The 25,111-nt window shown below is 43.2% G+C and overlaps 1 protein-coding gene across 1 annotated transcript; it reads left to right on the forward strand.

Moving 5' to 3' along the window:
- The first annotated feature begins 2,756 nt into the window (after positions 1 to 2,756).
- LOC125515814 (calcium-binding protein KIC-like) lies at positions 2,757 to 3,429 on the forward strand. Its single transcript, XM_048681319.1, has one exon. The coding sequence runs from the start codon at positions 2,879 to 2,881 to the stop codon at positions 3,257 to 3,259; it is 381 nt and encodes a 126-aa protein (XP_048537276.1). The 5' UTR covers positions 2,757 to 2,878; the 3' UTR covers positions 3,260 to 3,429.
- Positions 3,430 to 25,111: the final 21,682 nt, after the last annotated feature.

The following is a 25,111-nucleotide window of genomic DNA, read 5'->3' on the forward strand; positions in this document are numbered from 1 at the left end:
AAGGCAAGAATAGATCTCGGGGACAATAACTCGCACATTCTCTTTTATCTACCCTCGCCTCGTACACTCCAGAATCTCACTCTACAAACCACTATCATGATATTTATTACTCACGCCCATTTAGAGCCCTCTATTTAAAGATCTGAAAATAGACACACATATAAGGATACAGTAATACCCATGTGTGCCCAAATTATTCATTAGGCAAATGTGATTTTGGCATATTTTCTGATTTTCTTATAATTAGATGGAATTCATATAGACCAAATATCTCAAACCAATATCTACGAAATTGCATAATTTGCACAACAAAATAACATTTTATTTAGTACTGTTGTATTTGTTATACAATATTGAACTCGTTGTAATGTTACACATAGTCAATGCTCATAGATACGACATGAAAATAATAACGTTGCACAGCAAACTTCCATGTCAATGAAAAAACAATTCAAATATAATTCCAAGATAATATATAGAAAATAAAAATGTTCGGTATAAATAAGTGACAAATATTGGATTGTGTTGTCAGTACATTCATGTCTATTATCATGAATGTGTCATGCACTTTGTTTCTCAGTGGATCATTCATTACAGAACATTTATAAAGATTAGGCACATTAATGAATCATGCACTTTTCGGTATATCATCCATACAGAATATTCACATAGTTATTAAAGAGTAGCGTAAGAAAGTTGAGAGCGCAGATACATTGTGCAGAAAGACTGACCGTGGAGGCGGCGAATAATCTGATATGATAATGGAGGATAAGCTTAAAATATCAGATTCTTCAGTCTAATCAATAAACATATTGTTGAATGTAAGCATCTCAATTGAATCATTAAATGGTATGTTTAGTTGAAATATGATTTTTGGAGGCTAGTCTTTAGCGTATTGAAACCCGGTAGTTGAATCATCACAACGTGGAGGCGACATTAATTGGATGCTATGGAGAGGTCAGAGAGCGCTGTGCAGCTAGGGTTAATGTTTTTTTTAGTTTTCTAGTGTGGTGATGATGAGGCTGCGGTGGGTTTCTCATGAAACAAAACAACTATGAACGATCCAAAATGATACACGGTTAGAGATGACACATATATCGCTAACGGGGCGGTCAATGATATGTGGTCTAAATGAGCTTTTTAATTTTATAAATATGAATTTGATGTAAAATATGAAAATTTTGCATTGGGTTATGATATATGATCATACAAGATCGTGTTTTTTCAAAATTTTAAACAATTCGGAAAATCTATACTATACATTGCTTGTAACTCAATCATTTCCATAAGCTGATTAGTTTTTTCAATTCTCCTCTCACTAGTTGACAAGAGAAAAGCCTTCCTCCGCTCGATCCCACCAGCGAGCCCATGGATAGACCTCCCTTTTGCATGTCGCTTCGGTGGCCGGTGGAGGGGAGGAGAATCCTGGTGCCTCTGCTCTACCTAGTAGATAGGATAGGGTTTTATTCCTCACAGGGATGGCGCTTGGGTAGATGGCGACGCTTATATAATACAGTCTTCTGGCTTCGATCCTCCTCAAATTTGTCCATCGGGTGGATTAGACAAACCTTCGCCTAGATTTCCGCCAGTTCCTCGGCGTGGCGAGGTTAGAGTTTCACGTAGTGTGTACGTGACGACGATATGTGGTGCTATGTTCTTCGGATCGATTCAATGGTTCAATGACACCGACTGCGGTTTCAGGGCGCTGGTCCTTAGGGGCACGTGGACGAAGAGTTCCCGGTTGTTATCGACAAGGTCAAGCCGGCTCCAGTATGGGAGCGGGCAACAACAACGCATCGACAGCTCATTTTGGCGGTGGAAGTTGCCGTACGATGGTCGGAGGACTTCAATGTTACTTTTACTAGATGATGCCCCGCACGCTGTTGCGGGAATATTTTGCAATATTTCAATAAGGTTTTGATCTTTGGAACATGAATATTTGAAATAATAGTTTTTTAAGTATATATGAATAAATGCAAATAACATAATATAATGAAATTTTACATGCATGCATGTTTGCATGTTGAAGTGGATTTTTAATATGCATAGTTGCATGTCGTGGTGGGCCTTTTTCTATGCATGTTGAATGATGAGGTGGCACACTTGTATGTTGAGAGAAATATATTAGTGGGGGCTAACTATTTAGATATAGAAGATTATGTTTATTAAAAGTGCTTTGTACATGAGTAATTTTTATTTATATAATATATCTGGTCCTCCACGCAATTTTTTTTTGCATAAGTGTTGCATGTACATATTTTTTTGTAAAATTCATCAAAACTTACATCAGAATAGCTGCTTGCGTCGACGGAGAGGTCGGGCACAACCTTTTCACCAAAAAGCGTTACTATTTGCCATAAACCACCCCCCAGATCTCCCAGATGGACCGAGCCGGCTGAGCTCATAACCGAAAGGCATGATGAAAGGGTCCACCCAGCATTTATACACCCGGCCGGCCGGCTCCTCCCAGGAAGCTTCCTCCGACGACAAGCACCGCACGACCGGGCCAGCGTCACGTCAGGTCCTCCCTCCGCCGTCCCAGCCCCGTCACATCATCCCGTGGCCTGCTCAGAGCTCACTCGTCCCTTCCCCTCGTGTGTACAACCACCACCACGGGTGCCGTCCGGCCGTCCAGATATCTCCCCCTCCCCACCCGCGCAGCTTCCCGGAAGCTTCTCCCCCGAGATCGACATGGGGTCGCCGTCATCATCCTCTCGATCGTACCGTCCTATCCATCATGATCATCCGTCCTCACCTCCCCCTCCCTCCCCGCTTTATACAAGAGGCCAGCCAGCGCTCGGCTTCTTGCGCCCCGTCGATACAGAAACAACGACAGCGGCGACAGCTCTTCATCGCTTGATTTCTTGATCGTCGGAGCATGGCGGACGAGGGCGCGGGGGCGTACGAGGACCTGCTGCCGGTGATGGCGGGGCGGCTGGGCACGGCGGGGCTGCTGTCGGAGCTGCGGGCGGGGTTCCGGCTGCTGGCGGACCCGGCGCGGGGCGCCATCACGGCCGAGAGCCTGCGGCGGAGCGCGGGGGCCGTGCTGGGCGTGGAGGGGATGACGGGGGAGGAGGCGCGGGCGATGGTGGGCGAGGGCGACCACGACGGCGACGGCGCGCTCAGCGAGCAGGAGTTCTGCGTGCTCATGGTGCGGCTCAGCCCCGGCATCATGGCCGACGCCGAGGGCTGGCTCGAGGAGGCCATCGCCGACGAGCTGCTCCCGCCGCCGCCGCCGCCGCCCGCGCCGGCCGCCTGAGCCGTCACCTGCATAGCTAGCCATCTTGATTGTTATGTACTACTACTTGCGTCGCTACTGACTGTATGTTTGTTGTATCGCCGCCGTGTAGTCGCCGTTGTTGTTTGAGTGTTCGTACGTACTTACATGGTGATGCTCTTTGAGGCTTCGAGCATTGCTTTATTGGTTAATTTAGCTCGTGCATGGACTTTTTAGTTCAGCCCGCGCTCCTGGCTCGATCGTGGTCACATTTTTCTACCTTCGACCTTCGTTTCTGAATATTCCAACATGGACCCGAAGCATGCCAAGTTGTTTGGTTCGAGACAGTGGTTGATATCATACGGGAGCGTGTGTGTGATCTTTTTCAGGGAAGTTGATCGAGATGTTGCCTCTGTTCATGTATGATGTAACAGAGGAATCTGCTTCTATGCAGTATATATTTGTTAATTGGCCGATTCACCGATTAGTCGCTACTCCCAAGCAGGCCGAGCAGCTCCCAATTACCAATTTCCTGAATAATGGAATGAATAAACTATTTTGTAAGTCACGAGGAGTTTTTGAATTTTTACGATATGTTTCCGTTCATGAACATTTTTTGAATTCATGATTTCAATTTCGATAACATTTTTAATACACAAAACTTTTAAAAAATCATGCACATATTTTGATTTCTCAAACATTTTTTTTCAAAATTATGACAATTTTTTGTATAAGCAAATTTTTTTACAAAATCGTGAACAGTTTTTGAATCCCTAAAATCTAACAATTTATTAAAAGATTTATTTCAATATTAACTTTTTTATTTTTGGATTTTTTTGAAATCCAAAATTATTTAAAGTAGAAAAACGAAAACATGAAAGAAAATTAAGAAAACGAAATTTTGAAGACAGGCCATCCGTGTATGGACCGGCCCAATCAGGCGCGCTGTGTCTTGTTCCTGCACGCAGAGCGCAGTATAGGAGGTATCTACTGAACAGGCCGGACCAGGCTGCGGATTCCCGTGTGTAAAACGTCCTTGACCACATTTTGCTGCATCACCGAAATACATTATCACTCTCAATTTCGTGAAATCATGAAAAAAGTTGATATCATGAACATTTTTTTAAGTCATGAACTTGTTTGTAATCATGAATATTTTTCAAATCCGTGAAAGCTTTCACAAAAAATTTAACATTTTGTAAAATCAATAACATTTTTTTGAATTCATGAACATTTTATACTACTTGCAAATTTCTAAAAATTGTGAACATTTTTTTGATCAATTTTCTTGTATCGGAGAACAATTCCAGGATTGACAAACATTTTTTGGAAATTGGTGGAACAATTTCTAAAATTCACAAACACTTTTTATTATTTAATGAACATTTTTGGAAATGCATGATAATTTTTTGAATCAGCGACCATTTTAATGAATGAGTAAACGATTTTGTAATTATGATTTTTTTTAAATTTTTAGGATATTTTCCATTAATGAACATTTTTGAATTGGCACTTTTTTGTTCAATTTCATTAATATTTTTAATAAACCTACTTTTTAAAGAATCGTGAACATTTTTTGATTTCCCGAACATTTGTTTTCAAAATTTTGATCTTTTTTGAATAAGAAATCATTTTTTACAAAATCATGAACATTTTGTGAATCCACAAACACTTTATGATTTATTAAAAATTCATTTCAAAAATCTCTTTTTTTTGTTTTTGGGACCTTTTTGAAGCCCCCAATTATTTAAAGTAGAAAAAAACGAAAATGGTAAAGAAAAATAAAGAATTAAAAACAAGCCGCTTGGACATGTTCCCGCCCAATCCGACATGCTGCATCTTCTCACAGGTGGGGGATTGCTCTGTGTAAAACGTTTTTTTATCATTTATAGGTGGCATTGGTGGGTAATATTTTGCAACTTTGGAGGCAATTTTCATGACATACCGCCGGAAGCAATAGCCCTTTATTATTAGGTATAAAAATATTATATTCCTCACCCGCCCCGACTCTTATTTTTACTCGGCAAGCAACCTAATCCTTACAACACTGGTTAGCAAGCTGATCTTATTGTATATCTCGGCCACCAATCAGGTGGTCAGCGCTGTGCTCGTCATAGAACGAGAAGATGACGACCACGCCTACAAGGTGTAGAGATTGATCTACTATGTTTTTGAGGTGTTATCTATGTGTAAATCAATTACCCTCATTATCAAATGATTGCATATGCAGTTTTTATAGCATCTCGAATGCTCTGATACTATTTCCAAGAGTGTCTACTGTGGCTTCTCAATTTCTCCATGGTGACATTGTCAATAACCAGGATGCCATAGGCCGGAATGCAAAGTGGGCCATTTAGCTCCTTCCCTTTGAGATCTACCTGTCACGTCAGGCTGTCAAATCCCAGGTGTTGGCTGATTTTGTTGCGGAGTGGACGGAGGCTGAGCTCCCCACGAAGTATACCACCTACACAAATTGGGCCATGTACTTCAACAGATCCAAGATGTCGCCGGCCTGGGAGCTCGTGTCGTCCTCGTTTCACCAACCAAAGACATGATGAAACACGTGTTGCAGATCATGTACACAAACCCTGACAACGCGGCAGAGTATGAAGCATTGCTACATGGTCGGATGTCTGTGTGGATGGAGAATCAATGTCTAAAGGTTCAAGGTGATTCTATTCTCACGATCACGATCTCATAGATTAAAGGCGACTTCAATGCCAAAGACCTGAGGATGTCAGCATACTGGACAGTAGTCATGCAGATGTCTGCACATTTTTATGGCTTCAAGTTTCACCACAACCGGCGCGATAACAATCAAGCGGCCGATATAATAGCCAAAATAGACACATGACGTGACCTTGTACCAAAAAATGTGTTCCTCGAGTGGCTATTCAAGCCGCCCATCAAGCTGCAGACAATCAAGCCACAGACCGCACAGGAGCAGGTTTGAGAGGCCGGTGGCTCCGAGCTCGGCCACACAATAACCAGAGGGACTCAGAGCATCTCCATCCGTTGTGTCCCTCAGGGGTGATTTTTGCGCCGGATAAAAACTTGCCGGTGCTAATTTTGCCTTTGGGGTGAGAATTTTGCCAGTAGTTAAAGCCCCCAGTCCACGCCTCACTCGCTCGTCCGCCTGACCGCCTTCATGCCGAATGCCATGTTCGCCCCGCGCCAGGGCCGGCGAGGAGCTCGTCCGCCGTCGTGTCCGCCCGCACGCCTCATCTCATACAGCGCCCCAGCCATCTTGTCGCGCGGGATCGCCTTCCTCTTGAACGTCACGCCGGCCTCCTCCATCTTGGTTGCCTGCGGGACCATCGACGTCAGTCGGCCCTTCACGGCGCCGTCGCTGGAGTGCGGGGACGGGACCGGCGACTGCTTCCACAGGGCCAGCGGCGACGTGCCGTTGGCGTCGGCCTTGCCGTTGTTGCACTCCTTGGCGTCGCTGGCGTCCGCGGACGCGCTGCGGACATTGCACTCGAAGTGCAGGTGCAGGAAGTGATGGCGCGGCTCGACGGCAGGTCGCCGGCCAGGGCCTTGCAGAAGATGTCGAGGAGCCCCTCGTCCCTGTCCGCGCTGGCCGCGGCTCAGCGCGTAGGTGGCCTGCAAGCGGGCGGTTGGAGGCCATCGTCGAGCCGCCCCGTGCCCGGTCCCTCGAGCCGCCCCCTGCAGCACGCGGCCGAGCCGGCCCTGGAGCTCGTCCCCGCTCCCTCACCCCGCACCGCGAGCTCGTCCGTGTCGGCGCCGCACCAGCGTGGAGGAGTGGCAGCGGCGAGCAGGAAGAGCAGGGCGCGGGCGGCGTGTGCGCCATTTCCACCGGTGCTGTGCGTGGCGAGGCGAGGGCGGCGGCGTGCCTGGCGCGACGATGCGAGGGCGGCGGCATGCCGGGCGCCGCGAGGCAAGAGAAGGAGAAGAGAGAGAGGATGGGTGTGTGGAGGGGAGCACGTGGGTGGGCCAGGGAGGGAAAGGGACAAGAGAGGAGAGAGACACTGCCAGGTGGGTCAGCGCATGTAAAACGGCGAATTAAGCCCCCAGGTGCCCCCAGCTTCCTGGGTTCGCGTTGGGGTCGCCGGCTCTATTTTTGACCAGATCCGGTGTTAAACGAGCTCGTGGAGGCGTGAGTGAGACTTTTTTCGTCCGCCGGCGGTGAAAAAGTACTCCCGGGGGCCTTCTTGAGGAGGCGGCTGGAGATGCTCTCAGACCCCGGTGGCGTTGAGACCAGAGACTCAGACCCGGTGGTTGATGATTTATCTTTATATAGTATATTGTGCTAGCCGTTTATTCTTCTACAGTTGTTGTTGCAGCATCACTGGTACTGCTCAGTGATGCTATGCTAGTGCTATTGGAGCTACGAGGAATGTGTTTGGTGTTGTCGTGGATTATGGTATGATACAACTTCATCTAAATACGCTTGCCCATTTTATTGTATGCTAGTGAACTTATTTTAAGACTATTCTAAACATCTGACTTATCAAATAAGGTTTACTTTGTTTACTTTAGCAATCGTAAGTTGAGCTTATGGTTATAGAGTTTGAGCAAACGAGGTCCTTATAGTTGCAAACAACAACAAGCCTTTAGTCCCAATTAAATTGGGGTAGGCTAGAACTGAAACCCATAAGATCTCGCAACTAAGTCATGGTTCTCGTACATGGATAGCAAGCTTTCATGCTCCCTTGTTCATAGCTAGTTCGTTAGGGATACCAAGTCCTTCTGATCTCTCTTTATATACTCCTCCTATGTCAAGTTCGTGTTGGGAAACATAGTAGAAAAAAAATTCGCACCTACGGTCGCACAAGATCAATATGAAGATGCATAACGGGTGGGATCACAATCATTACCGTCACCGAGTTGCAGCGAAGGAAGAACGTGTCGGTGAAGATCGATCGTACTTGAAGTCCCTCGAACCGTCGATGAACGATCCCTTGTACCACCCACGAACAATCCCTCGAACCGAAGACCGAAAGCACAACCTCTCTACTTGGTTGCAAGCGTGTAGCCTTCAAAATCCGGCAGCGCTTCACCATCCAGAGCTAATCATCGCCAGAGAATTAGAGGGAGGAGATTAGAACCACACCGGGCTTCTAATCATGATGACAAGAGGATTAGCCACGCTCTAATTCGTCAACTAGGACCAACTAGAACATGAACTAGAAGAACTAGAGGAGGCTCCAAAACTTGTGCGTTCCAATAGAGCAAAAACCCCTAGTGTATATAGGTTGGAGGAGGAGGAGAGGGATGAAGGAAATATGCCCTAGAGGCAATATAAAGTTATTATTTATTTCCTTATATCATGATAAATGTTTATTATTCATGCTAGAATTGTATTAACCGGAAACATAATACATGTGTGAATACATAGACAAACAGTATGTCACTAGTACGCCTCTACTTGACTAGCTCGTTGAATCAAAGATGGTTAAGTTTCCTAGCCATAGACATGAGTTGTCATTTGATTAACGGGGTCACATCATTGGATAATGATGTGATCGACTTGACCCATTCCGTTAGCATAGCACTTCATCGTTTAGTTTGTTGCTATTGCTTTCTTCATGACTTATACATGTTCCTATGACTATGAGATTATGCAACTCCCGTTTACCGGAGGAACACTTTGTGTGCTACCAAACGTCACAACGTAACTGGGTGATTATAAAGGTGCTCTACAGGTGTCTCCGAAGGTACTTGTTGGGTTGGCGTATTTCAAAATTAGGATTTGTCACTCCGATTGTTGGAGAGGTATCTCTAGGCCCACTCGGTAATGCACATCACTATAAGCCTTGCAAGCATTACAACTAATGAGTTAGTTGCGGGATGATGTGTTACGGAACGAGTAAAGAGACTTGCCGGTAACGAGATTGAACTAGGTATTGAGATACCGACGATCGAATCTTGGGCAAGTAACATACCGATGACAAAGGGAACAATGTATGTTGTTATGCGGTTTGACCGATAAAGATCTTCGTAGAATATGTGGGAGCCAATATGAGCATCCAGGTTCCGCTATTGGTTATTGACCGGAGACGTGTCTCGGTCATGTCTACATTGTTCTCGAACCCGTAGGGTCCGCACGCTTAACGTTACGATGACAGTTTCATTATGAGTTTATGTGATTTGATGTACCGAAGGTAGTTCGGAGTCCCGGATGAGATCGGGGACATGACGAGGAGTCTCGAAATGATCGAGACGTAAAGATTGATATATTGGACGACTATATTCGGACATCGAAAAGGTTCCGAGTGGTTCGGGTATTTTTTGAAGTACCGGGGAGTTACGGGAATACGGGGGAAGAAGTATATGGGCCTTATTGGGCTTTAGGGGAGAGGGAGAGGCAGGCCGCGCCCCCCCCCCATTGGCTAGTCCGAATTGGACTAGGGGGAGGGGCGGCGCCCCCTCCTTCCTTCTCTTCCCTCTTCCCCTTCCTTGTCTCCTACTCCTACTACTTGGAAGGACTCCTAGTTGTACTAGGAAAGGGGGAATCCTACTCCCGGTGGGAGTAGGACTCCCCTAGGGCGCGCCATAGAGAGGGCCGGCCCTCCCCTCCTCCACTCCTTTATATATGGGGGCAGGGGGCACCCCAAAGACACACAAGTTGATCTTCGTGATCGTTCTCTTAGCCGTGTGCGGTGCTCCCCTCCACCATAATCCTCGATAATATAGTAGCGGTGCTTAGGTGAAGCCCTGCGACGGTAGAACATCAAGATCTTCACCACGCCGTCGTGCTGACGGAACTCTTCCCCGACACTTTGCTGGATTGGAGTCCGGGAATCGTCATCGAGCTGAACGTGTGCAAGAACTCGGAGGTGCCGTAGTTTCAGTGCTTGATCGGTCGGGCCGTGAAGATGTACGACTACATCAACCGCGTTGTCATAACGCTTCCGCTTTCGGTCTACGAGATACGTGGACAACACTCTCCCCTCTCGTTGCTATGCATCACCATGATCTTACGTGTGCGTAGGAAAATTTTGAAATTACTACGTTCCCCAACAAGGGCAACCACCAAGGAGGGCGACCATGGGAAGGGCATTGTCCAAGTCGCCCCCCTTCGTACTTGCCTTCCACTCTTGGTCTTTTAAGGCATGTTGATATTTAAATTAAATATAAAACATTCTAAATACCTGTAGATCATTTTATATATTTGTTAAAATCTTCGGAAACATTTTCCACATATATATATAATTTATCGGTGATACCCGATACTCTCTGAAACCCTTCCGGTGATCCCGAAACGCTTCTGGATCTTCTCAGAACAATTCCGAATATTCATGAAATAATTCCTCAAATATATTCTCATGACTCCCGTCCTACTAACGCTCAACAGATCGTGATTGCTTTAAGCCTGTGACCCCTAGGTTCGGTAACTCACAGACATAAACCAAACCATTCGTTCAATGACCGGCAGTAGGACCGTGGACGTCCGTATCGGTCCCTATGGGCACATGAATGATATTCGAGTGAACATTTGGTTATCATGTGATGTTCCCTTTGTTTTGCGATACTTCACAAAACCTGGGAGGTCCTCCCGAGTCATCACTATGGTCGCTATACCGAAATCCTCGTTACCTGTTTTGTTCTTCTTTCTCGTTATTGTGTTCTGGCATCCCTGCGATGAAGTCACATGTGTCTGGCCAGACGATGTTTGATGCCGTCACAACGAGAGGGCCCTAAGAATATCTTTCCTTTGTCGAATGAGCAAATCCCACTCTCGAGCTATCCGGCCACTTGTCAAACTTTCCGATGAACCTGTAAGTTGTCGTTATGATCACCGTGTTACACGTGACATTTTAGCAACCCCAAAGCCCACCGTATGGTAAGAAGTGATCACGATACTCTCATGGTCTAAGGAGCAATTTCACATGTTAACACTCCGTGTTATTACAATTGAATACAGATGATATTAACTCAATTCATAACAAACAAGATTGGGTTGGTTTAATATGATCGTCCTTCCAACGCTATAATCTCAATGTTATTTTGGGATCATCATTACACTTAATGATATCCTAAGATCCGGAAAACGTGATCACCAACAACACTTGAGCCAGTCTTAGAGGCGAGACTAGGAACTTTTTGTTTTACCGTTTATCATTCCACACGTGCATATGAGTTTTCCACGGAATCGCATATTCCAGGATCATAACAGTTACATCATAGAATAAACTCTATAATTATGAATATGGAAATACAAGAATACAAATATTATTGCTGGTAGGGCATATTTCTAACAGTTCGGTTTACCCCGACCTCTCTTAAAATTATTAGGACACTTTAGCCATCTGCTATGTCCGGAGGCCTGCACTGAATATGCCGAAACCATCTCAGACGATGTTGGACAAGCTTCTCCTCAATCGATGCTACCCCAACTCTATCTCGTATATCATCATTCCGGACTCGGTTCTTCCTAGTGTGGCCACACATCCATCTCAACATGCGCATCTCCGTCACATTTAACTATTGAACATGTCGTCTTTTACTCGGCCAACACTCAGCAACATATAACATTGCAGGTCGAATCGCCATCCTATAGAACCTGCCTTTTAGCTTTTATGGCACTCTCTTGTCATAGAGAATGACAGAAGCTTAGCGCCACTTCATCCTTCGGATAGATGCAACAAAAAATAATAATAAATAAATAAATTCCATGTTGTATTTTTCAGAAGTTTAGAATACGTTTCTGTTTGCAGTGTGTAAACTAACATAAGAGATTGAATTACAAATTAGGTGAAAATTTACACTGTGTTACAACTTTGACCTATCTAAAACATTTTTTGTTTAGTTGGGTAGGAGTAATGTGCTAAAACTCCAAAATTCGTGACGTTGGCATGAATAATATGCTAAAGATTTTATATATCAGTGAACTGATGACCAAATCTCATGACAAAACACAAATTTTGGAGATCGGGGAGGGATCGTCGACAATAATGTTACTAATTATAAAAATCTAATGCTATCACAATTTTACTTCATTGCTACGTGATATATTTCTAATAATGCCATCATCATTGTGTTTAATTGCGGAAATATGGTATGCCTTGGTTTTCAGTCAAAAGTCCATGTTAAGCTTGGTATTCTGAACCATGCAAAATTAGTGGTCTATATTGAAGTGCCATCGCACAAAAGTCTATATAGAGGTGGGAGCACCCTAAAGTTTCATATAACCAGTTGTTCTAGTGCTCTGTGCTTTTACTTGGACATACCATCACCTAGTTTAAGAGTATCTTAGAAATGTAGTTATGCCAAACTTCTTCTGTATGTTTGTAAGACTGTTGGGTTATAGATGATGTGTTATGTGCTCTTCTCTATCCCATAATGTTTTAAACTCTGTTAATATTACAAGATTTTTAATTTGGGATGCACGAGTAATAAATATATATTTTGCATGAGAAATCTTTTATAGTCAATTCACATATCATATCCTTGATGAGTATAGGCGATATTAAATCTTAAAAAAATATAGTGTATGCCCCTTAAGAATCTTCTCATAAAAACAACATTAACAAGCCTATTATTTCCTATGATCAATGTATTTTTAACAATTTATAGCGTTGAAAGGACTATTCGGAAAATCATGCATGGAATTTCTAAAAATATCTGGCCGAACTAGTATAAGAGTTGGTCCAATTCTAAATCCTCAACATGTCTCACTTTGCTCCTTCGCCGCCGCTCCCTCCATATCTCTCCAATGCTTCTAACAACTCTATGCACTATACTTTGAGTCCTCATATGGCCTCCACATCCTCCTTGCCACCCCCATAACCTATGGTCGGGTGGTGGCTTTGACACTTAAGCACCCCTGCCCTCTCAACATCAACTCGTTGTCACCATCGGAATGCCTCGAGCTCGTACTCACAGTTTTAGCGTTTACCGGACCAGAAGCCACCAGATCTAGATATATGGTAGCGTCCTCAATACAATTATCAACAACTTCATAGTGTCATGCCACTACCTGCTCACCAGATCTAAGGTGGGCTTTGATGAATGTCCATGGTGTAGATCAAACGATAAAGACGGATCACGAGGCTTGATCAGATCACCAAGAAACCACAAGATCAAGCACAACAAATCAGGTACCTACTTAGTAGATCTGACAAGTATTTAGCAAAATCATGCATTGAAAAGATGTGTGTGTGTGTGTGTGTGTGTGTGCTCGAAGTTTTAACACCGAGCTCATTGCAAGCTACCAGATCTATGGATGGTAACACCCTCGATTCTCTTCGCCACCCACCTCCTGTTGTTGTACCATCATGGATCACTAGATCTACGGTGGGCGTAAGTGGTTCTCCATGTTGTAAATCCAACAACGAAAAATGAACATGATGCCCCACCAGATTGATTCAAAACCACAAAATCAAGTCCGGCCATGAGGTATGTAACTAGCATATCCTAAAAGACATGCAAAGTTATGCTTATTTTCATGGTTTTTCAGCGGCAAGGTGATCGCATGGCCAAGATCTATGGATGGAAACAACCTGGGCGCTCATTATCACCCACCACCGATCGTCACACCATTGTCGCACACTGGGTCTAGGCGGGTTTTCCCACAACATAAATCTAATGACCAAGATGGATCTTGATGACCAACTAGACAGAATAAAAACAACCGAGAGAGATCAATCGTGACAAACAAGGTACCTACTTCGAAGGTCCTAAGGGCATTCGCAAAATCATGCTTTGAAAAATGAAAGAGACAATATATGCTATAGTTATGATTAATGAAAATGGTTCGATATCTATGACATTTGCAGGCCAGATCTACGAGGGAGCAGCTTGGGCTACTCGCCTGCCCTTTTACGGAACCATGATGCAAAGATCTGGTGAGCCTCGTCTTAGTTTTGACACCTTAACATCATTTTAAACATTATTAGCAAACATGCTCGTGCGTTGCAACGGGAGAGAAGAATCGCACGCTCCATCATAATAAGCACGACTCAATACCCCTCCACAAGCCGACATTATCTTTTTCAACATAGTGCCTCAACCTTCTTGTTGTATATCCTCCTTCCCGCCTTCACCTACCGTGGTCACGGTGTCCATTTCCAATTTGATGATATTGATCACCTCACACAGAATTGTCACTGAACCACGCCGTTGCAAGTGAATGTCTAATAGTTTTAAAACTAATCTCGTGAGTTGGACGTGACATCTGGGCTTCCTGAGCTTTAATTTGTATATTTATTTATTTAAATGAATCAACTTCTTTTTAAAACTCATAAATACTTTTTAAATCACATGGACCATTTTAAAGAGCATGAATATTTTTTAAAATTATGAATATATTTTAAGCATGTGAACACTTTTTAGAATTACATCAAAATTATTTTTGAGAAAAGGGTGAACATTTTCCAAATTATATGAACATGATTTTAATACATTAACACTTTTCTTAAAACTACAGAAACATTTTTAAATTTATGAACGATTCTTAAAATTTACATAACATCTTTCGAAAGGCACAAACACATTTTCAATGATACGAAAAAATTTAAAATGTGAACACCTTTCGTGAGTTAACTACATGGATTGGATTTGGAGTGTAACACGTGATCAGGTTACACATACGTGCGACCAAGTTTTCTTCTTGATATGATCAGGTTAGTTTTTTTCCTTCCCGAGACACATCGGAGTTTAATTCATCCTTTTAAGTTGTTTGTTCCTGAGGCGGGGCGGAGTTTATTCCTTTTCATTCTTTCCTTCCTAAGGAAAGAAAGGAAAAAAAATAGTGGAGAAAGAAAGGAAAGTATATGTGAACTTGTTTAAGCCAACAGCTTATTGCCCAGACATTGTCATTGAATTCAGTTAGATAAATCCATGCTTAGGCTATCTATATATCCTCTCAAATTATTAAATGAGGAGTACCTACTAAATTTAGTTAGCAAACAAATTATACTCTGACTAAATTAAGTGAGGAGTACTGACATCGATTCAGTTTACTGAAGTACCTTGAAAATTTTCAGCTTACTCCCATGTTCATTGACATGATGTTCAAGATAAACCTGTCATGTCAAGATTCTTGCTGCCTGCTTAGAACTGCAGTAAAATGCATCAATGGGGATCTAAGATCAAATCTAATGTTCGGATATGTAGCATCTTTTTGTTTGGCAACTTTTAGCATTGGTACCCAGCCAGTTCAGTTTCTTCTCCTGCCCCGTCATGTTTTTCTTCCGTGCTACGATTCAGGACAAGGGATCTATATATCTCCTTCAATCCTCTCTTAGCAGTACTCTTCGGAATATCTTTTGCCAATATGCGGAGAGAGGTTAACTTGCTTTAACTTATGTGTTTTCAGACGGTAGCTACCGTGAAGACATCAGTGACTCTGCATACAATAGAGGCACTACTGCGCCGGTGAATTCACTGTCTGTGGAAGAGTTATGCATAACCAATGAATTCATTGTCTGTGGAAGAGGTATGCATAACCAATTTACCAACGAATTTAGTGTCTGCGCTCGTGAATTCAGTGTCTAGATCCCTTCTAGATAGAGAGTTGTTTGTACTTTCTGAATTTAAAATAAAGTGTGACATTATCTTCCTAGTCTGATTTACTCCTCAAATTTGGTGTCTGCTTACTTGTCAAAAATTCTTGTTTACTCCTCAACTTTGGTGTTTATTTTATTCCTCTCTCCATTGACCACTTATATTCTCTTTTTGTTCCTCTCTCCTTGTAAAGATTCACATGTGACAAATGGTTGGGAGTATGACGCTAATATGAATGTCAGCAACTAACTGAATAAAGAGAGAATATAAGTGTCAATGGAATGAATTTTGTCAGTAACTAACTGCCTATAAAGAGAGAATATACGTGTTAATGGAATACAAAGAGAATGAATATAAGTGTCAAGATTCACATGTGACAACTAACTGAATTTTTGACAAGTAAACAAACAACAAAGATGAGGAGTAAACATGAATTTTTGATGAGTAAACAGACGCCAAAGCTGAAGAGTAAAATAGACTAGGAATATAATGTCACACTTTATTTTAAATTCAGAAAGTACAAACAACTCTTTGTGTAGAATGGATCCAGACACTGAATTCACCGATGCAGACACTGAATTCATTCGTAAATTGCGTATGCGTATCTCTTCCATGGACAATGAATTCATTGGTTACGCATATCTCTTCCACAGACACTGAATTCACCGGTGCAATAACGCCTCTATTGGATGCAAAGTCATTAATGTCTTCTTGGTCGCTGCCGTCTGAAAACACATAAGTTAAAGCAAGTTAACATCTCTCCGCATATTGGCAAAAGATACCCCAAAGAGTACTGCTAATAGAGGATTAAAGGGGACATATAGATCATTTGTCCTGAATTATGTCACGGAACAAAAACATGACGAAGCAGGAGAAGAAATTGAACTGGTTGGGTACCAATGCTACCAAATAAAAAGATGCTACATATCCAAACATTAGATTTGATCTTAGATCTCCATTGATGCATTTTACTGCAGTTCTAAGTAGGCAACAAGAATCCTAACATGATGTGTTTATCTTGAACATCATGTCAATAAACATTGGAGTAATCTGGAAAATGTTCAAGGTACTACAGTAAACTGAATCATTGTCAGTAATTCTCACTTAATTTAGTCGGACAATACTTGTTTGCTAACTAAATTTAGTCGGTACTCCTCACTTAATAATTTGAAGCTGAAGCATGGATTTATCTAACTGAATTTAGTAATAATGTCCGGGCAATTGGTTGTTGGATGAAACAAGTCCAGTAAGAAGGCATCTATGATAGGGGAATTGGCTGAAAAAAATTCAGTAACCAGCCAATTTCAGTAAAAATGTCTGGGCAATTGAAACAATTTCAGTAACAATAGATGCCTCCACATTCAGTAACAAAGGAAATGTTGTGAGTTTAAAGATCCAGCTCTACTAAATAAGAAACTCACAAGTCACAACCATGGACCATCTATGATAGGAAGTGGAGGTCTGCAACTTAAACTGTCTGAAATTAGTTCAGAGAGTAGTTCATCGACGGGTGACGGCAGTTTTAGAGACTAGCTCCTCCTTGGCCTCCACGGTCCCAGAGATTACCTCATCCGTGCCGGCGGGGAGGGACGAGCGGAGGCGGGCGGGCAGGAGGAGCGGAGGCGTGGGGAGCGCCCCGGCGAGGAGAAGAGGCCAGGCCAACGAGGCGGTAGACGACTGAGGGGATGAGGGAGACATGGATATCAAGGTGGCGCAGCGTCGTGGCGTCGCCGACGAGCAAGCATCGAAAGAATGGGGGAGCGAGGGGAGAGAATGGGCGGCATGGAGTGTGATTGTGTAGGGGAAGCTGGAGGTTCGTTTGCAAAATGTACACCGCCACATGCTTTTTCGGACGGAGGGAGTATTATATTAAAACAAGAGGCAAACAAATCACCATATTCTTTCAGATAGGTTAAAAATGTATAGTTCGTTGATTTTTTGATGGCCGAGATAAAAAAATTACGTGAAACAATATTATCGGATGTCCCAATATTAGCCGTCATCCCGAGTCCCAACATCCAACTTAATAGGTCTCTTATTCTTCTTGAGTGCAGATCTGTGAGCAGGTGCCTCTGTCAAAGTTCTTCTACCTGTTGAACACTTACTTGCTCATGTGTTTGAGGTAATGCTTAAATAAAATAACTATGCAAATTATTATCTCTTTTCAAATGAATTTATAGATTTGGTATTGCTTGAAGAAAAGAGCTACGCAATATTGCTGCCAAGTTAACATACCCACCCATAATTATACATCAATACTCACAACCTTATGCTTCCCATAGCTCACAAGCGTCTGATGGATCAGTCTTCCAGATCATATCAATAGCCTATAGGCCATGATTTATTTATTCATGTATTTTAGGCCAACACGTGTGTATATTAGGATGTTTGTAGAATGTCATTTTTACTTACATGGTGCATCCATTGGCGATAACATCATTGTCGTTGCATCGCCATATAGTTGGCATTTGGTACAATTGTAAATTATTTAACATTATGTTTATCCAATTCTCGTTGCAACACAATTGTTATTGCTTGCTACATGCTAGCTAAGCTTATATGATGTATCCATATTTTGGTAGTCCTCTTTATTCTTTTCACTTAAGTGTGTTGGCTCAAGTTTATTTATTGCCTTCCAGTTCTCGTTTATAATTTTATTCTGCACATGATGTTGGCAAGTTAACATACCCACCCACGCTACAGTGTATTACTATGGTATTTTGGGAAATTGTAGTGTGATATTCTGTTACAATCATGCATTGATATTTGGTTATGTTGTTATTATTTAGTTTAGAGCTATGCAATGACAAACATATGTTTGGTTTAGGTGAACAACTCTTGTGGAATGAACTTGTGGGCAGTGAATTTGTTTATGCCAACACTATAGAAGTGCTTTCAGCCGATTTATTTCAGGATTAGTTTTTTCTCTCATCAGAAAGCTATCTAGAAAAGAACAACGAACAACACACTCCCTAATGTCCATGTTTTCTAATAATTTGCAAATATTACATTCAGTAAGCTAACTTTTATTGTATTAATTTCAAATGGTTTGGTATTTAGAATGTTTTTATAATTTTAGTTGACTAGCTCTTTTGCTTAAGCTATTGAAATATAATTGTCTCCTCTAGCCGCAAATAAAGAACTCCTCTTTTGGTTAAGTTAGGTAACTTCACTACCTCTTCACGCTTGCTTGGCTTCAGTCTCCAAATCTGATGGTTTTAGAGCTAGCTTTGAATTACCTTTATATTTGACTAGTTGCATTTTTTTTTTCATTCCTAATGGCCTTTTTTGTCAAGCAAGGACTATGTTCTCAGGGATTTTGTGATATTCCTTCTACTTTCACATCGTTTTTTTTTGAAGAATATAATCAAGATAGTGCATTTTCTTGTTTCCATCCAACTTGTTTATTCAGATTTACTTGCTTCCCTTACCATCTCTCTGATGTGATACGGGCAAGAACTATGTCCCTATGATTTAGGCATGCAGGGACCATGCATGGGGTGGTTGTTGAATCCTTGGTTGCTTGGCGTGGCAAGAGGCAAAAATTTGTATTTGGTCTGCCAGCATCTAAGACCTTGTGGGATTATGAAGGTGAGCGCTCTCATTGGAAAAATAAGGCGCGTGGTTATCTTCTGCTAAACCCTCTAATCAATGGCTTTCTGGAACGTCTTAATTAATGAACATACCTGCAAAAGTTTTCTAAGTTTTCCTAACTAGTGGAGGTTCCAAGGAAATAAAAGCTACTCTATTTTCTAATACTTGCTGCTACTGTAGGCAGGAATTCCCTCATGGTTGCGGTTACATTATTTACTTTTGTTGTGCCCATATATGTGTGAGCTGATACAATAGCCTTGAATACTGCATTGCATCTTTCTGTTTGTGTGGTCCCGTATGATTTTATACCTTCATGAACCACCGACGCTGTCAAGCTTTTTCTATCAGGTTCTTGATAAGGAATAATATGTGAATTTCTCAGGGTTTGTTCTGAGAGGGTTGAAAATATCAGATTGTTAATAAGGAAAAATCTATGAATTTCTCAGAGAGCGTTGAAGAAATCCACGATTGATTTGAAGTGAAGACGATCTGCCGAGAATTAGTGACAATTTACGATACGGGCATCTAAAGGGAACGTTGCTTGCATGTTTTTTCTAACACGTATTAATCATATTTGTAATACTCTCTTTTTGAACTTTATAATTTTAATAGTATTGATGAGTAGAGATCTTGTTGTTAGACCGAAATATATCAAGAACTTGCGTCAAGGAACCACCAACTGGCCTATATCGAGCAGATGATGCTTCATGACGGCCAGACCTGTGAGAATGGCCTTGTCGGTTTGTCACTCAACATAGCTATCTTGAGAAGCAAAGAAGGATATAGTTAACTCTCAGACCTACCTAGATCAGGGGGCAAAACAATCTTTTACGCCCCCTAGGCCCCACCCAACGCTGATAATCACCCTTCTACTCTTTCCATTACAGAAGAAGGAAACACATTTTGAGATCACATTTCTGCATGATGGACGCCAGCGGTGAGACTGCGGACCTCCACCGCGTGGGTCTGCCCCTCCACCCCTATACCACGCCGGAGCTGTGGCCCCGTACTTGCCTCTCCACCACTTCTCCTCCAAACTGGCGATTTCTCAACTCCATGCGAGAGATGAAGGCGATGAGACGATGCCCGACTTCATCTCGCCGACGACGGAGGCGTTGCATTGGGCAAAGACGATCTGCTCGTCGAAATCCTTGCCCGTCTCCCCTCGCAGCCGTCCTTGATCCTGCACACCTCCATCGTCTCCAGGAGCTTGGGCCGCCTTGCCACATTCGTTGTTGCTTGCGCGACCACCACCGCAAACCTCCTATCCATCCCAGCCTTCGACCCCTAGACCACATCCCCACGGAGAGGTTCTCCCTACAGGTCTGTGGCGATAGCACCGCCAATGACCTCTGGAGCATGCTCGGGTGCCGCCACGGGGGCATCCTCATTGTTAAACGAAGTGGTGTGAGCTCGTGGTGTTAGACCCCATCTCCGGCGACCACTGCATTGTGGAGTTTCCATCGCAAACACATGTACAATGCAAACGGTATTTTAATCGGCGACAAGCACACTTCGGTCAAATGCATTTCAGTTGGTCTTGATAGGCTTTTCTTACAATGGCCGCGCAAGAGTTGTCACGGCTCGCGTCTACTCTTTGGAGACCAACGAGTGGGGAGAACTCATTGATGTAGCGAGACCATGTGTTGTTGGCCATCTCCCCTGCACACTCATTAGTAAAAGGCTCTACTGGTGGCTAAAAGAGCGTGACCATGGTACACTAGAGTTCAATTTGGAAAGCAAGAGCCTAGTTGTGATCATGCAAAAATGATCTGGAATGTGTTTCCTTCTTCTGTAACGGAAAGGGGAGACCACATTTCTCCATGATCACAGCTAGGCCCTTGCTTTCCAAATTGAACTCTAGCATTCCATGGTCACACTCTATTAGCAACCAGCAGAGCCTTTTGCCAATGAGTGTGCAGGTGAGATGGCCAACAACACATGGTCTCGCTGCAGGAAATGAGTTCTCCCCACTTGTCGGTCTCCAAGGAGTATACACGGGCCATGAAAACTCCTGCGTGGCCATTGTCAGAAAAGCCTATCAAGACCAACTGAAATGCCCTGCACCAGAGTGTTCTCGTCGTCGATCACAATTCTATTGGCGTTGTACGGGTGCTTGTCGAAATCCAGCGGAAACGCCACGATCCAGCAGTCCCCAAAGATGGAGGTCAAACACCATGAGCTCATGCCGCATTCGGTTGACAACGAGGACGCAGCCGTGTTGACATTCGAACACACCCCAGTGGTCATTCGCGGTGCTGCCGACACAGACCTGCAGAGAGAACCTCTCGGCGGGGATGCAGTCTGGAGGGTCGATGGTGAGGATGAATAGGAGCTTCTTTCTATCCCTCTCAAAGATGTCAAGGATAGGGGTTTACGGGTGGTGGTCGCGCAAGCAGCGGTGGATGCGGCAAGGAGACCCCAGCTCTTGGAGACGATGGAGGTGTGCAAGATCAAGGACGTCTACGAGGGACATGGGCGAGGATCTCGACAAGGATTTCGTCTTTGCCCAGCGCCTCCATCGTCGGCGACATGAGGACGAGCATCGTATTGTCGCCTTCATCGCTCGCGTGGAGTGGAGAAATCGTCAGTTTGGAGGAGAAGTGGTGACGCAAGTATGGGGCCATAGGCTCCGGCATGTGGCAGTGGTGTGTTGGAAATATGAGCAATTTACCGAATGATTTTATTAACAGAAATACTAGATAAAGCATGACCAGTATAGTAGTGATAAAACAAGCCATGCGATTTGACAAAGAGAAGGTAAACAACATCTTCATATATGAACTGTAACTAAACATATCTAGAGCAGACAATATAGCAAGTTGCATATATGAAATAGAGTCTAACATATCTAAGGCAAATATTAGAACAAGGAACTGTAGCAGGACCTCTAATAGAAAGGACAAGAACACGTACGGGACAGCAGCAACAAAAGTGCTGGACTTGGGGTCGGTGTCCTCGCCTGCCATGTCGTCGAGGAGGTCGTGGACGTTGGGGAAGAAGTCGTCGTAGGGGAAGTAGTCATCGGCGACCGGATCATCCGTGATGAAGCAGGCAGTAGTCGCGCTGAGCACTCCCCAAAAACCTTATCACCCTTCTCCCGTACAAGACTCAAAGAGGTGCGGTTTCGGAGGCCTACTGTCCCAAGTTGCGGTGCACGCCGCAAGCCGGTGCTACGTCTAGAGTTTGCGTTGGTTTTTCCCGAAGAGGAAGGGATGATGCAGCCGAGTAGCGTAAATATTTCCCTCAGTTTTTGAGAACCAAGGTATCAATCCAGTAGGAGCCCACGCTCAAGTCCCTCGTACCTGCACAAAGCGATAGCTACCCGCAACCAACGCGATTAGGGGTTGTCAAGCCCTTCACGGTCACTTACGAGAGTGAGATCTGATAGATAGAATATTTTTGGTATTTTTGATATAAAGATGCAAAGCAAAAGGTAAAAGCAAAGTAAATAGCAAAACAAGATTAAAGTGATGGAGATTGATATGATGAGAATAGACCCGGGGGCCATAGGTTTCACTAGTGGCTTCTCTCAAGAGCATAAGTTTTCTACGGTGGGTGATCAAATTACTGTTGAGCAATTGACAGAATTGAGCATAGTTATGAGAATATCTAGGCATGATCATGTATATAGGCATCACGTCCGTGACAAGTAGACCGAAATGATTCTGCATCTGCTACTATTACTCCACTCATCGACCGCTATCCAGCATGCATCTAGAGTATTAAGTTAAAAACAGAGTAACGCTTTAAGGAAGATGACATGATGTAGAGAGATAAATTCATGCAATATGAAATAAACCCCATCTTGTTATCCTCGATGGCAACGATACAATACGTGTCTTGCTGCCCTTCTGTCATTGGGAAAGAACACCGCATGATCGAACCCAAAGCTAAGCACTTCTCCCATGGCAAGAACTACCAATCTAGTTGGCCAAACCAAACGGATGATTCGAAGAGACTTGCAAAGATAACCAATCATACATAAAAGAATTCAGAGAAGATTCAAATATTGTTCATAGATAGACTTGATCATAAACCCACAATTCATCGGTCTCAACAAACACACCGCAAAAGAAGAAGATTACATCAAATAGATCTCCACAAGAGAGGGGGAGAACATTGTATTGAGATCCAAAAAGAGAGAATAAGCCATCTAGCTACTAACTATGGACCCGAAGGTCTGAGGTAAACTACTCATACTTCATCGGAGGGGCTATGATGATGTAGAAGCCTCCGTGATGACGGCCCTCTCCGGCGGAGCTCCAGAACAGGCCCCAAGATGGGATCTCATGGATACAGAAAGTTGCGGCGGTGGAATTAGGTTTTTGGCTCCTGTTCTGATCGTTTGGGGGTACATGGGTATATATAGGAGGAAGGAGTACGTCGGTGGGGCACCGAGGGGCCCACGAGGCAGGGGGCGCGCCCTGTAGGGGGGGGCGCCCCCTACCCTCGTGACTGCCTCCGGTACTTCTTGGAGTAGGGTCCAAGTCTCCTGGGTCTTATCCGAGAAGAAAATCACGTTCCAAAAAGGATTTTTTCTGTTTGGACTCCGTTTGTTATTCTGTTTCTTCGAAACACTGAAATAGGCAAAAAACAGCAATTCTGGGCTGGGCCTCCGGTTAATAGGTTAGTCCCAAAAATAATATGAAAGTGGAAAATAAAGCCCAATATAGTCCAAAACAGTAGATAATATAGCATGGAGCAATCAAAAATTATAGATACGTTGGAGACGTATCAGGCATCCCCAAGCTTAATTCCTGCTCGTCCTCGAGTAGGTAAATGATAAAAAGAGAATTTTTGATGCGGAGTGCTACTTGGCATAATTTCAATGCAAAATTTCTTAATTGTGGTATGGATATTCAGATTAGAAAGATTCAAGACAAAAGTTCATATTGACATAAAGAATAATAACACTTCAAGCATACTAATAAAGTAATTATGTCTTCTCAAAATAACATGGCCAAAGAAAGTTATCCCTACAAAATCATATAGTCTGGCTATGCTCTATCTTCACCACACAAAGTATTTAAATCATGCACAACCCCGATGACAAGCCAAGCAATTGTTTCATACTCTAACTTTTTCAAAACTTTTTCAATCTTCACGCAATACATGAGCGTGAGCCATGGACATAGCACTATGTGGAATAGAAGGGTGGTTGTGGAGAAGAAAAAAAGAGGGGAAGATAGTCTCACATCAACTAGGCGTATCAACGGGCTATGGAGATGCCCATCAATAGATATCAATGTGAGTGAGTAGGGATTGTCATGCAACGGATGCACTGGAGCTATAAGTATATGAAAACTCATCAAAAAAAACTAAGTGGGTGTGCATCCAACTCGCTTTCTCACGAAGACCTAGGGCAATTTGAGGAAGCCCATCATTGGAATATACAAGCCAAGTTCTATAATGAAAAATTCCCACTAGTATATGAAAGTGACATAACGAGAGACTCTCTATCATGAAGATCATGGTGCTACTTTGAAGCACAAGTGTGGTAAAAGGATAGTAACATTGTCCCTTCTCTCTTTTTCTCTCATTTTTTTATTTGGGCCTTTTCTCTTTTTTTATGGCCTCTTTTTTTCGTCCGGAGTCTCATCCCGACTTATGGGGGAATCATAGTCTCCCTCATCCTATCCTCACTTGGGACAATGCTTTAGAAAATGATGATCATCACACTTTTATTTTTCTTACAACTCAACAATTACAACTCGATACTTAGAACAAATATGACTCTATATGAATGCCTCCGGCGGTGTACCGGGATATGCAATAAATCAAGAGTGACATGTATGAAAGAATTATGAATGGTGGCTTTGCCAGAAA

The sequence above is a fragment of the Triticum urartu genome, chromosome 6 (assembly GCF_003073215.2).
Source record: "Triticum urartu cultivar G1812 chromosome 6, Tu2.1, whole genome shotgun sequence".
Taxonomy (NCBI): Eukaryota; Viridiplantae; Streptophyta; class Magnoliopsida; order Poales; family Poaceae; genus Triticum; species Triticum urartu.

Bases quoted from the DNA above. Each gene is read 5' to 3' on its own strand.
- LOC125515814 (XM_048681319.1), top strand. From the start codon at position 2,879: ATGGCGGACGAGGGCGCGGGGGCGTACGAGGACCTGCTGCCGGTGATG.